This window comes from Schistocerca piceifrons, chromosome 6 (assembly GCF_021461385.2).
Source record: "Schistocerca piceifrons isolate TAMUIC-IGC-003096 chromosome 6, iqSchPice1.1, whole genome shotgun sequence".
NCBI classification, from domain to species: domain Eukaryota; kingdom Metazoa; phylum Arthropoda; class Insecta; order Orthoptera; family Acrididae; genus Schistocerca; species Schistocerca piceifrons.
The window spans coordinates 490,055,633-490,070,745 of NC_060143.1; the positions used below are offsets into that span (position 1 = coordinate 490,055,633).

The 15,113-nt window shown below is 41.7% G+C and overlaps 1 protein-coding gene across 1 annotated transcript in view; it reads left to right on the forward strand.

The window, feature by feature from the left end:
* The window catches only part of LOC124802631 (iron-sulfur cluster assembly scaffold protein IscU), a 49,538-nt gene extending 38,964 nt beyond the window's left edge, over positions 1–10,574 (forward strand). The window contains exon 4 of the mRNA XM_047263525.1: positions 10,023–10,574. Coding sequence (XP_047119481.1) covers positions 10,023–10,108 — 86 coding nt within the window. The 3' untranslated portion in view covers positions 10,109–10,574. The remainder of the gene's footprint in view (positions 1–10,022) is intronic.
* Positions 10,575–15,113: the final 4,539 nt, after the last annotated feature.

Below are 15,113 nucleotides of genomic sequence, written 5' to 3' on the forward strand. Positions count from 1 at the left end.
AACAGACTTGTGAAATTCCAACAGGGCATTGCGACACTTGAAATGTCCAGAATTACTACAGAGTGGCTCAAGGAACACTCTTCTGAATTAAAACACTTTCGCTGTCCAGACATAAACATTATTGATAATCTAGGATACCTTGCAACATGCTGTTCAGAAGAGATCTCCACCCTCTTCTACTCGTAAGGATTTATGGGCAGCCCAGCAAGATTGATGGTGTCAATTCCCTGCAGCACAACTTCACCATTAGTAGAGTCCATGCCATGTCATGTTGTGGCACTCCTGCCTGCTCGTGGGGGCCCTACACAATATTAGGCACGTGTATCAGTTTCTTTGGCTCTTTAATGTATTTCCTCCTTTCAAGACACTGTCCTTTCTGTTCAACTGCTCTTACAAGTCCTTTGCTGCCTCTGACAGAACTGCAATGTCATTGTTAAACTGCAAAGTTTTTATTTTTTGTCCTTGAATTTTAATGCCTGCCCCGAATTTCTCTTTTGTTTCCTTTACTGCTTGCTCATTGTACAGATTGAATAACATCTGGGATAGGCTCCAACTCTGTCTCACTCCCTTCTCAACCACTGCTCCCTTTTCATGCCCCTCAACTCGTATAACGGCTGTCTGATTTCTGAACGAGTTGTAAGTAGCCTTTTGCTCCCAGTATTTTACCCCCACCCCAACTGTCAGAATTTCAGAGGTTATTCCAGCCAACATTGTCAAAAGCTTTCTGTAAGTCTACAAATGCTATAAACGTAGGTTTTCCTGTTATTAAACTGTCTTCTGAGATAAGTGATAGTGTCAGTATTATCTTGCATTCATACATTTCTCTAGAATGCAAACTGATGTTGTCAAAATTTGACTTCTGCTAAATTTCCATTCTTCTGTAAATAATTCATGTCAGTGTTATGCAACCATGACTTATTAAACTGATTCAGATTTACTTTCTTTGTAATTGAAATTGCTACCCTCTTGTTGACGTTTGAGGGTATTTGCTTGTCGCACACATCTCACATACTAGGTGGAATAGTTTTGCCATGGCTGACTCTCCCAAGGATATCAGTAGTCTGCAGGAATGTCATCTATTCCAGGGATGTGCTCTTTCAGATGCCCTCGTAGTATCATCTCTCTCATCTCATCTTCATCTACTTTCTCTTCCCTTTCCATGAGGGGCATTTGGAAATAATTTACAATTGGCTTGTTTTACAAATACTTGTCAAAATACTGGCTTGTCCTCTTGCAGCACAGTGAACTGATTCTAGTACTCCATGCACGTTGTGAACATTGTGTCTAGTGAAAGGACAGTGCTTGTTTGTTGTTGTTAAGCATCAAAAGCTATGGGTAAGATGGAAGGTGGCTATCAAGGACAAAGATGGATAACATGGTTTTTGTGGAAGGAAGGAGTGAAAACAAAAGGTGTACATAAACATTCAGTTGTGGTGTGTGGACAACAATTTCCTGCACAGAAGACTATTCACAACTATATCTACATACATACTCCGCAAGCCATCAAGGGAATGTGGCAGAGGGTACCCGATACCACTACTAGTCATTTTCCTCTCCTGTTCCGCTCGCAAATAGTGGGGTAAAAACATCTGGATTGCTGGAGTCTCTAGCAGAAAGGAATCTACATGCTTGAATGCGAGTACTGATTGGCCCTAGACATTTTGGTCTTCAGGGAACATTGAAGTTATCGGAGTTAATTATGGCTGATACATGCTTAACCTTTGATGAACTGGAATGGAAAACAGATGCTGATGCTGCAGCCCTGCACTCCATTATTCGTGACTATTTGGATATGGAAAAAAATGGGCGCACATTGGGGACTTGACACAGGCCCAGAAGGAGAACAGAGTTGGAGTATGTCAGTGACTATCAGAAATGAAGAATGCAGATGTAGATTTTTTTTGGAAAAGCTGAGGCCTGGTGACATTATCAGACACCTGATAATGGTCATCCACCCAGTGTAAACATCCTGGTAGTTCCTGGCCCAAGATATTTTGTGCTGCTCAATTTGCTGCAAGCACATGATCTCCGTCTTTGGGACATATGTTGCATACTAGCAATGGGCTGACTTGTACAAGGAACAACTGTCAACAGCAGGATGTACTGCAACACCCTTACGTGGCTTAGATGCAGGATTCTGCAAAGGTGATGTGGGGAAGTGGTTTAAAGGAGTTCTCGTTCAGAATGACTGCAAGTTCATTGGGGTTTGTTGTTGTGCCAGAACTTCTGTATTCAGCAGATCTTTCTCTATCAGATTGTGCATTATCTGATAATGCGAAGGATGCGCTGCTAGGTAAGAAGGTCAACAACAACAAAGAACTGCAGGCAACTGTCCATGATTGGGTGCATAGGACCCCCAAATGATTCTGTTATGCAATAATGAAGTTACCAGGAAGGTGGCAGATGTATGTTGAAGTCACTGGAGAGTATATTGAGAGATCCCATGTACGTTGACTCATGTGTATCAAAAAATACAAAAAACTACTATTTTAAATCATTTCATATAATATTGCCTTGAAGTTGATTCCTTTGTATAGCCTCTATATATTTCAAGTCATTTTCTGCCTTTCAGCTTTCTCTTCTTTGCTTGGTACTGGTTTTCCTTTTGAGATATATATAGATGCTTATCTTTCCTCCAAAGGCTTCTTTAATTTTCTGTAGGTGGTATCTATCTTCCCCTAGTACACATGCTTCTATAGTCTTACATTTGTCTTCCAGCTACTCCTACTTTGCCATTTTGCACTTCCTGTCAGTCTGATTTTTAGACATTTGTATTCCCTATCACCTGCTTCATTTGCTGCATTTTTACATTTTCTCCTTTCAAGCTAAATTCAATATCTACTTTAATATCCTGGAATTTCTATCAGGCCTTTTTTTTTTTTCTTTTTTTACCTACTTGTCCCTCTGCTGTCTTCTTTATTTCATCTCTCAAAGCTACCCAGTCATCTTCTACAGTATCCCTTTCCTTATTTCTGTCAGTTGCTGCCTTATGCTCCCTTTGCAATTCTCAACGACCTCTGACTCAACTCACCTATGTTCCACCTCTGTAATTTCTTACCCTACGCAATTTTTGGTTTTAATCTACAGTTTATAACCAATAAAGTATGGTCAGAGTCCACATCTGCTCCTGAAATGTCTTTGTTTACAATCTGGTTCCAAAATCTTTCTCTTACCATTATATAATCAGTCTGAAACTGTCCAGTGTCTCCCATGTATACAACCTTCTTTCATGGTTTGTAGACCAATTTATTAAATTGTGCTTTGAGCAAAATTCTACAAGTGGCTTCCTCTTTCATTCCTTTCCTCAGTCCATACTTTCCTGCTCTTCCTCTTCCTACTACCATATTCAAATCTCCCATCACAGTTAAGTTTTCCTCTCCCCTAACTTCCTGAATAATTTCTTTTATCTAATCATATATTTTTTCAGTCTCTTTGTCTACAGATGTAGTTGCCATATGAACTTGCACTATTGAGGTGGGTATTGGCTTCATGTCTGTCTTGGTAATTATAATGCATTCAGTGTGCTATTCATAGTAGCTTACACCTATTCCTATTTTCCTGTTCATTATTAGATTTGGATGAGATGGTGCAGGAAGTGACTTCCACAATTATGTGTGCTACAGATGCAACAATACCTTTTTCAACAGGCCTCCCATGCAGAAACCTGCACCCGGATAGTTCAGTGAAATAGTTAAGGCCATTATAGAATGGGGAAGAGTGTGACAGTGTCATAAATGCCACCCCACTACAACTTAGTTAGTTACATTCAAATGACTCAGAATGAAGGTGTGGTTTGTAATTAAAAAATGGAGAAAGAGTTGTGTACAGTGTCTCTCCTGAGTATGCATACTCCATCTCGAGTATCTACATCTACATGGCTACTCTGCAAATCACACTTAAGTGCCTGACAGAGGGTTCATCGAACCACCTTCACAATAATTGTCTATTATTTCACTCTTGAACAATTCATGGAAAAAATAAACACCTATATTTTTCTGATTTCCCTTATTTTATTGTGATGATCGTTTCTTCCTATTTAGGTTGGCATCAACAAAATATTTTTGCTTTTGGAATAGAAAGTTGATGATTCAAATTTCATAAGATCCAGCAGCAGCGAGAAATGCCATTGTTTTAATGGTGTCCACTCCAAATCCTGTATCATATCTGTGATGCTCTCTCCTCAATTTCTTGATAATACGAAACATACTGACTGTTGAACTTTCTCGGTGTACTCTGTTAATCCTATCTGGTAAGGATCCCACACTGTGCAGCAATACTTCAAAAGAGGACAGACAAGCATAGTATAGGCACTTTCTTTAATAGATCTGTTGCATCTTCCAAGTGTTCTACCAATAAAATGTGGTCTTTGGTTCACCTTCCTCACATCATTTTCTATGTCTTCTTTGTAATTTCAATTGTTCATAATTGTAATAGCTAGGCATGTAATTGAATTTACAGCTTTTAGATTTGATTGATTTATAGTGTAACCAAAGTTTAATGGATTCCTTTACACTCACATGGATGACATCACACTTTCCATTATTTAGGGTCAGTTGCCAGTTTCTGCATCGTTCAGATATCTTTTCTAAATTGTTTTGCAATTTGTTTTGATCTTATGATGACTTGAATAGATGATAAACAACAGCATCATCTGCAAACAATCTAAGACAGCTGTTCAGATTTTCCCCTAACCCATTTATATAGACAAGGAGCAGTAGAAGGCTTGTAACACTACCTTGGGGAATGCCAGAAATCACTTCTATTTTAGTCAGTGGCTTTCCTTCAATTACTACAAAGTAAGGAATAAATTTCGACGTATTTGTGGACATAAACTACCCACACATCTATCAAGCATTTCTCCCCACAGATCTATAGTATTTCTCATAACGGGAACATTATCACAGACTTTTGGCCATCATGGAATTCGTGCTGCATACTTTGCAGAAAAATCTGCATCCCATAGTTGCTGCCCTGTCTTTGCAACTTATGGACACTGCATAGAATGTTACACTTTTCCTTTTACTCCCATCTCCTATAAACATATAATGCTTCTTTTAATGAATAAGAACTCAACAGTGCTTTAGCTTCACACAAAAAAAATGTCCCTCAGTTTCGACAGATTTTTCAACCAGGTGCTGTAACACCTGAACAACAGAAGTTGAGTATCCTGGAGACTTTTTAATTGGATATAACAAGAGGGAGGTTCTCCGTCCAAGTGAAGGGAGATTATTGTGGTACCTATCCTGAAACAGAGAAAACACACACTCAACATGGATAACAACAGACAGATTGTCTAACATCTACTTTATCTAAATTATTAGAAATTTTGGTGACTATCGGGGCATAGTATCGAAACTGGTATTTTCTTCGACATCCAAGAATATCTGTCTACCACTGACCACCTTCTGAGACTAGTCTGCAGTCTGCACACTGCCAACACATTGCATTGTATTCATCGATATACAAAAAGTGTGAGATACTACATAGAGCTATCACATTTTGTCCACGTTGTGTAAAATGGTGTTAGTATTACCTAACAGTTTTTAGAAAGAACTTTTTCTCATTCATACTGTTTCCTGTACCAATTTGCATGACCCTTAGCACCCAATATGTCCAGGAGAATAGTCGCACTGGGATTGGTGCTACCCTCTTTGCTACTGCAATCAATGTTACTGTAACTATTGTGTATTCCACCGTCTCAACAGTATCATATGTAGAAGACTTCTGTATATATTATAGCTCTTAATCACTTCATTCTACAGAACAACCATCACAAATGCTGTACAAAGGGCATAAGATTGGGCCCAGAAGCACAGCCATTCTCTCTCACCAACAAAATCTCTTGTCATGCATTTTTTGCTCTCTGTTTTGTCACCAACATCTCTTAGAGAACGAATTCAGTAGTTTTAGTAAGATTTTTGGAGACTTAAATCTGTACATCATCAACTGAAACTGTACTCGAGAGACCAGCTACCAGTATTATTTGACCAATTTTGCTTTTTGGGATTTATATTTGTAGTAAAGTAATGTGGACATCTTGGAGAACAGATTTAGTGGTTTTATAAAATGCTAATTTTTTGTCGCATGTCCAGCTGATAACCTCCTTGTGGATACGGGCATCTCACGTTTGAGAGTGTGACACCAGTTCATCCTTATCAGCTATGCAGTCACTATCAAGCAGCAACCAAAACACCCTTGTTACCCAATTCTGTTCCACAATGAAAGGATCTTTCTGCTCCAGAAAGGTAGACCAGCTGAGGTATGGCTTTGGAAGCCCGTGTAGAGAACTCCTACTCCCCCACTTGCTTGTATGCAAAGAACCTCCTCTCGGACTCCCCCATGTTATATTCCCAGGTCAGGAATAAGGAAGGACATGCATTGTGGCACAAAGGGAGCTACAGACCCCACCACTTACCGGTATAACTGTGTACATCATGATTGATTGTCTACGTCATGAAACTGTATATGCAGGTGGTTCTAAGGTCTATGACAGTGTCAGTTTTGCATATCTATTTGCAGGAGAGTTAATGTTCTCAGCTAAAGATGTGCAATACTTTTACAGCAGAACTGACAGCTATATTTTGAGCTTTCCAATAAATGAAAACTCTGTTGAAACTGAACTTCCTTGAATGTAATGCTCCTTGAGTGGATTGTAAGAAGTAGAGCAACGCTACTCATGAGACATGCTTGTCTCCAATGTTCATGATCTGTTATGCCACCTCCAAAACTTTGGATGCTATGGAGTTAATTAGGCTATGGACTTGCAGACAGTCTGGCCAGGGATGCATTCACAATGAAAACATTATGATTTTGCACCAGGTACTGTTTTTAACTTACATTTGAGATCATATCCTGAGGGCACGGGACGTGGAGTGGCAACATACTTAACATACCAATGAACTCGGAATGATCAAAGATACTACTAGGAAGTGGTGAACTTCTCTCATCACCTGTCATTTTATGCCATGTACATATTACTCACTGAACTCACATATGAAGGTATCTTGCAACAGGAGGGCACAGCCTAGTGCCCACCTTGAGCCCCTTTGATGGTACTTCATATACTCAAAGAATGCACCCTTCTAAATTACCTACAATGTAAATTGAAGTTATACTATCAATACCTCAAATGTTAGCCAAAGATGCAAAAGGGTTGTACAATAAAATATGAAGCATTCACTCATAACTCCAGTTTAGGGACCGAGCACACAAGTGGTGCCATTCATTCGTACCCTAACTCAGATAGGCTCTCAGAGTTGCTGTGCCCATGAACCGACGTCTATGACTATCTTTTACTCTTTATACCTACACGGTGAGTTATTTCCTTTTTACATAGTGTACTGTTCTATGCATATATGGCTCCCCCCTCCCCCCTTCACACACACACACACACACACACACACACACACACACACACACACACACAGGTTGTTCCAAAAACACCTTTACAAACTTTAAGGTCAAGTCCCTTACACAAGGGAAAAAAGTCCAGTGAACATGGGCTCTAAAATGGATACCTTAAGAGCTGCGAGCACTTAAATAGAAGATTTGTTTCACAGCACCAAAGATGAAAAAGTGCTGATACCTCTTAAGGTATACATTTTAGAGCCAATGTTCACTGGACTTTTTTTGCGATTTTGTCTTTGCAACATGTGTTTGGAGTCAGCCCAAATAAATACTGCTCGTCAGATCTTTCATGGAATACCCAGCGTCATGGCAAGTGTCGGTTCGTTTCCAGAAAATGATTTTTTAATGTGGAATTTTAGTACCCATTTGACAGAGCAGTCCCATATTAATTTAGTTTGGTAGTCATTATATCAATTTGTATTAACATAAATAGTAGAACACAAAAATTAACCAGTAGTCCTGCAGTCACTGCACCTCCTAGGCCTGCGCTGACTGCTACTGCCAAGCAAAACTGCCGCTCAGTCACTGCTGGAGTAATGATTATTCTTCATGTTTGCTATTTCTCTTAATGCATATCAATGAAACGAATAACACACTAGACCATTTGGGACTGCTCTATCCAATTGGCCATAAAACAAAGATGATGTGACTTACCAAACGAAATCGTTGGTATGTTGATAGAGACACACACACACACCTGACCCATGCACCCTCCCATCACCACCTATTCCAGTCCTGTAACCCGGAAGGTGTACACGATCAAAGGCAGAGCCACTTGTGAAAGCACCCACGTGATTTACCAACTGACCTGCCTACACTGTGAAGCTTTCTATGTGGGAATGACCAGCAACAAACTGTCAATTTGCATGAACACACACACACACACACACACACACACACACACACACACACTCTCTCTCTCTCTCTCTCTCTCTCTCTCTCTCTCTCTCTCTCTCTTTGCCTTTACACATGTCTGCTTGTGTCTGTATATGTGCGGATGGATATGTGTGTGTGTGCGTGCGTGTGCGCGCGGATAAAGTAACTGATAATCTCATAATCAAGACCATTTAAATAATCAGCATCGTATTTGAGAAACTTTCTCCATTCCATGTCCAGAAAGCATGAGCAGCACTGGGAAGAGACGTCAAACCAATAAAAAGGCTGTATAATGGAACCCTGTAATTAATGCAGCTCTCTATCAGCAAGCAAAACACTTTCCATTGTATTGTGTCAGCAGATGTTGCAAATTGTGAAAAGAATTGTTGGAAGAGGGATTGTGGTGGTCTGAAGTATGATGAAAAGTGTGAACGGCAAGATGCAGGGAGAGAGGAAAAGAAGCTGCATGTATAGTAACTTTTGATCCACTTATATTACTGAAATATGCCAAGGCAGGCTTCCTTAATCTTAATGTGATCATATCTACCGATCCCATGTCCTGCGACAAATATAAATATTATAACTGCAGTATGCCTGCATGTAAAGGCCAGGCAACAATGTTTCTCATGAACCCTGGATTCCATGCACTTTTAAAATGGTGCCTTGTGGACTACTTGGAGCCACAATTGTTCTGTTCCCTTCACAAAGCTGAATAAAATATTACAAAGCATTAAAACTGCCTAAATTTGTGACAGATTTCACACCATTAATGAAATAGCCTGTTACGATAATGTTTTCTCTTGAATCCTGACAAAAAGGCAGAGGGAATACCTTTGTTTGCAATGTTGCCCTGGTTCACAGCAATAAGTAAACCACTAAAAAAAAAAGTAAGAGAGTTGCCCAAAGAAAGCCACTGACATCATCAGCCATAACAAAATATTTAATTTGAAAAACCTGAATAAGAAAAGTTTAGCCGTAAAACCATATGGCCATCGCACTTCTGTGTCAGTGTGACGCACACATGCAGGTGAAGTTGCATCTGAGGAAACTGAAAACGAAAATGGTACGTATCATACGGTTTTGTACACTCCCAGGAAGGAGAACCTTTTAGTTTAACAGAATCAATAAACAATTGAAAATTTTTTCCATACATTAAACCAGTTTCTGTTACCGCATCCTGAAGCATTTGTCGCATGAGCTCAAAATCTAGTCTCATTTGATATAGCACTTTAATTCTTAAAGGTATTTAATAGAAGTGCTTTAAAAGATGCTAAAAACTTCTGAAATATACAAAGTTTCGAAACTTTTGGATTTTAAACAATAATACTGGCGTTCGCTCTGCTTAATAATAAAATTAGCAGTTCAGTGGACTAAACATGTGTTCAAATGAGTATTTGTCTAGTTCAATGATACCACCCTGTTTTTAACCAATAGGAACTGGGGTACCAACAGTCTTTTTCTTCTGAAAATGGAACTTCCACATTAAAGCCACATGCGCATTCCTGACTTCAGTATTTTAATGCTGATCAGATATATTTTAATGGTTGCTTCATTTAATTTTATTGTTGTAAAGCTTGACTTTGACACTGTATGTGTTACTATTGAGATAATTTGTGTCTAATTCTGAAGGGTTAATGAAATTGGAAATGTGTTTTTTTCTGTGCTCCATGTATGGATTAATTCCATATTGGCAGCAAAGGAAGTATAATAGTTACATTTTCTTTCTTTGGCTTTTTCAGTGTTGGCAGAGGATGCTATAAAGGCAGCTCTATCAGATTACAAGATTAAACAGGAATCACTTTCAAAAAACAAAGGAAAAGAATAAGGACTTATGATTTAAAAAAATAATTCAAAAAATGATTTTAAGATTAATTCAAGGTTTGTATTTGATGAAGCATCGAATAAAAAATAAAATACAAAAATTTATGAAAATACAATCCATTTATGAAGAAGCCATGAAATTAGTAAGCAGCTTTATTTGGCATATAACAGCTGCAGTGGATTCACATCTGTGATATTTAATTTTAAAATTTCATGTAAATATATTGTGACTAGATTAATATTCATTAATATAAAGCTTATTGCACTTGATATAGGTGCCTGTTTCACGAATGCGATGACGCATTCTCCTTTAAGAGGAAGTAGGAGCTTTTCTCTATAAAGTTGAAATTTTAAGTTACTGCAAATGTTGCCTCTGTCATTTGTTTCTTTTACTGAAATTTTCTTAGGAAACACAATTATAAAGAAATATATTTGTATGACAGTATGTAGAATAAATGCTTTACACATAATTAAGGAGTTCCATTTTTATGTCTTTTCTGATTACCTGTGAGACATGTAAATACTTCATTATATAATTCTTTCTACAGCAGTAGCCTTTATTCTCAACAAATTGGGGTTTAATAAATGGAAGGGGTAGTATTAATAAACGCAAGTAAATTAAACATACTTTCCTTATTCATGAAAGTGGAAAAATTTGTTAGGGTTGTGGTATCAACATTCAATACCACACTTGATATGGGTTGCAGTTATCAACTGCGGTCCATACTAGTATTGCTGGACCCGCGAGTTGTGACTATAGCGAGCGCTCATCCACTCTTGTTCAGGACATGAAGTAGGAGAGTGGATAGCCTTCAGCTGATAGGAAGCAACCTGTGTCAAGGCGCTTAGTTGAAGTATGGCCTATGTGGTGCCTCTGTAGCTCTCTGTTTGTAATTATATTCATCCTGACTATGAAGACTCCTGCACCAGCAGTTAAGTACGATACATTGTTTTACTAATGACTTTGTTATAACGTCAAGTTTAACAAATATATTTCAGAACGACACAACACACATGTCACAGAGTAAGTTGACAAGCAAGACATGTGAACACGTTAGCATTCGAATGAGCACCGAGTCCCAGTCTAGCGGCCGCTGCTCGGCTGGCCGCTTAGGTGGCACAGCTGCTGCATGGCTGGCAGACAGCGCCGCACGTAGAGGACGCGCGTAATTGCGCGGTGGCGCTTTGAATGATCGGCAAGTCACAACACTTTTCCCCCCTTTGAAATTGTTGCACTGGTCTTGATGGAGGTGTCCTGGAGGTGGCTAACGTCCATAGGCGTTGTTTGACTCGCCGTAAAGTCTCGAGGAGGAGGCTTCCCTGTATTGGAAAATAAAAAAAATAAATGGCGAAGAGAGACCGTGAAAAAGGGAAAGAATGAAAGAATGCAGATCAGACTTTGTATTACGGAAAAGCTATCGGACTTCGTTATTCGGAAAAGCTATTGTTGGGGTGGTCCTTGTGGCGTTTTTGAGCAAAAGTTAAACCAATTTTCACTACAAAAGTTATTGAAAAGAAACAGAGAATAACAGAATGTAACTGACAGGGGGAAGTGGCGTAGACGAGAGATCATCCTTTACCAGATTAACTTATCTTCTTTCGGGCGGCGTCCAGGTCTTCAAAAATCTCCTTCATTTCTGTGTGAAAAGTCGGCTCCGAAATCTTGCAATAAGTTTCATTGTCCAGGAATTTCTAATGTACACAAAACCGTCCTGATATTAAATGCAATTTATTTTAGTTGCTTCTCTCCATCCTCCGAACTTCATAACAACTTCCACAATGTCTACACATTAATAAGTTTTTTCGTCTTAATCAGATCACGTCTGCCTTAAGCTTCGGCTATCAAAGACAGACAAACAAAAAACGGATAGAAAACAAAAAAAGTGTTACCATTTTAGTATTTTCTCTGCCGTCGAGCGCTCATACCGCTGCGATGGGATATTTTTTATCTGAGGGAACGAGTGTAGCGCGGCGAAATTTAAAGCTCCGCTACATCCCGTACGGACGGAAGTGTCCCCGATGTTAACGGGTCGAGATGACAGGAGACGTAGGGGTCGATCTGCTGGGGCCCCCTGCACCAATCTGCCCATTGCAGCAAGTCCAGTTGATATGACGGGAGACATGGGCGATGTGTCGGCGTCCGTTGGAGGAGGAGGCGAGTAGATTTGCTCTGACAGAGGATGGTCATCCGGTTCCTGCATGGGCACTTCTCCAGGTGGCGTCAGTTCTTGTGCTGGCATCGCGATGACGGTGAGAGGGCTGCGTTGTGAGTATTGAGAGATGCCAATGTCCCGAGCGTCAAAAGTGGTGTAGCGGCATTCGGAACAGGCGTTGCTGGCACACGAGGCCGAAGCTGGTCTGAATGACGCACTGCAACACCCGTGTCCGTCTGGATTTCATACAGGTGTCTGCCACGGTGTCTTACGATGCGGCCCGGGCTCCATTTTGGCCGCCTGCGATATCCCCGTACCCAGACGAGGTCGTTGGCGGTGAACCGGCCAAGGGAAGGCACCCGCGGCCGTGAGGTGGGAGGCCGCAGAAGATGAAGTAGCGTGCGGGGCTGTCGGCCATGTAAGAGCTCAGCCGGGCTGTGGTCGCCCATGGGGGTGAAATGGTAAGACGCCATAAACTGGAGAAGTGCATCATCATCAGCAGCAGAAGAAGTCAGAAGTTTCCGCATCTGAGCCTTAAATGTGCGGACCAGTCGTTCAGCCTCACCGTTGGATTGTGGATGGCACGGCGGGGCCGTGACATGCATAACGCCGTGACGAGCACAAAAATCCACAAATTCGGAAGAGGCAAATTGCGGACCATTATCAGTAACAAGAGTAGACGGGAGGCCTTCCAAAGAGAGAATGCAGGCGAGAGCACTGGTGGTTGCCGCGGTGGTAGGCAACGTGCAACGGACAGTGAAAGTAGGCGTCAATTACGAGGATCCAATAAGTACCTAAAAAGGGTCCCGCAAAGTCAGAATGAATGCGCTCCCAGGGCTTCTCAGGCGAAGGCCACGGTGACAAAGATTACTTCGGGGCAGTGGCCTGTGACGCACAAGGGCCGCAGGCAGCGACCATGTGTGCTATTTCAGAGTTGATACCAGGCCAGTACACATGACGGCGCGCCAGAGATTTTGTGCAAGACACACCCCAGTGCCCTTGGTGAAGGAGGCGCAAGACCGAAGCATGCAAAGACGCAGGTACCACGACACGCGGCGAAGCATTGTCAGTGGAGAGGAGGATAACACCATCGCTAGGCGTGAGGCGGTAGCGCAAAGCGTAGTAGTTCCGCAACAGATCAGAAGTCTTAGCGGACGGGCGATCTGGCCAACCCTTCTGAATACAGCGTAAAACCCGGGAGAGGGTAGGGTCAGAACTCGTAGCAGCCGCCAGCCTGTCCCCAGTGATGGAGAGCCCGCTGCTCGGCAACATCCAGGTGGAAACACAAAAGTTCGTCCCTATCGAATGCCTGATCAGGACCCATGGGAAGGCGAGACAGAGCATCAGCATTTGAACGTTGAGCCGTTGGCCGGAAATGAATCTCATAATTGAAACGAGACAAGTAAAGAGCCCAACGCTGGAGGTGGTGTGCAGCCTTGTCGGGAAGTGACGATGGATGAAACAAAGAAGAATACTGGCCTCCAGCAAGTTTAGTGAACAGTTCTTCAGGACGGGGCATAGGGTAAGTGTTGGTGAGGCATTGAGCATTTACAGTGGCTTTGAAATCGCCACAAAGACGAATATCACCATTGGGCTTAACAATGACGACAGGAGAGGACAGGAAGCAAGAACCCTGAAGCAGTGAGACGATCCAGCTCCCGTTTTACTTGATCACAAAGGGCCACAGGAATGGGTCGAGCCCGAAAAAACTTAGGCCGAGCAGTGGGTTTGAGGGTGATATGAGCTTGAAAGTCGTTTGCACGGCCTAACCCAGGAGAAAAAAGGGACGTAAATGTCCTTCGACAAGGAATCCAGTTGAGCATAAGGAATAGCATCAGAGACAATATTGACAGAGTCATCTATGGAGAACCCAAAAATGCGAAAGGCATCAAAACCAAAAAGATTTTCTGCGTTGCTCTGGTCGACCACAAATATGGGAACAGTGCGAACGACAGATTTGTAAGATACCTCAGCATTAAACTGTCCCAAGAGAGAAATCTTCTGTTTATTGTACGTCTGTAATTGCTGAGTGACAGGTGACAGGAGTGGAGAACCCAACTGAAGATACGTCTGAGAATTAATTATAGTGGCAGCAGAACCGGTATCCACTTGCATGTGAACATCTCGACCAAGGATTTGGACAGTCAGGAATAACTTCCCTGGAAGGGAAGAAGTGCAATTGACAGACAACACAGAATCAGAATCAGCGTCATGTTCATGAACATCATGTATGCGGTCGGATTTGCAAATGAAAGACACATGACCTTTCTTTTTGCAATTGTGACACACAGCCCAACTTTGGGGACAATCCTCGTGTGAATGTTTCGTAAAACACCGCGGACATGAAGGAAGTTGCTGGGGGTTTTGCTGCAGTTTCTTAGTGGGTTGTTTACGGCTAGGCCGAGGGTGCGCGTGGGAGCGCACTGCGGCCACGTCGGCTGGCGGGGATGCGCCGCACGCGTTGTCAACAGCGCACAGAGGTTGTATTTCCCCGACATCACCCCACGCCTCTATTTGCGCCCCAGCGGCGCGAGAAATTTCAAAAGACTGCGCAATGGAGAGAACTTCATCTGGAGTCGGATTCGCCAACTGAAGGGCACGTTGCCAAACTTCTTTGTCGGGCGCCGACTGTATAATAGCATCCCATACCATGGAATTGACATACGATTCTTTGTGAATGTCAGTAACAAATTGACACTTTCGACTGAGGCCATGAAGTTCAGCAGCCCAAGCGCGATAGGATTGATGTGGCTGTTTTTGACAATGATAAAAGGCAACAAGAGAGGCTACCACATGCGTTTGCTTTTGAAAATAGACAGACAGAAGTGTGCACATTTCAGCAAAGGACAAAGATGC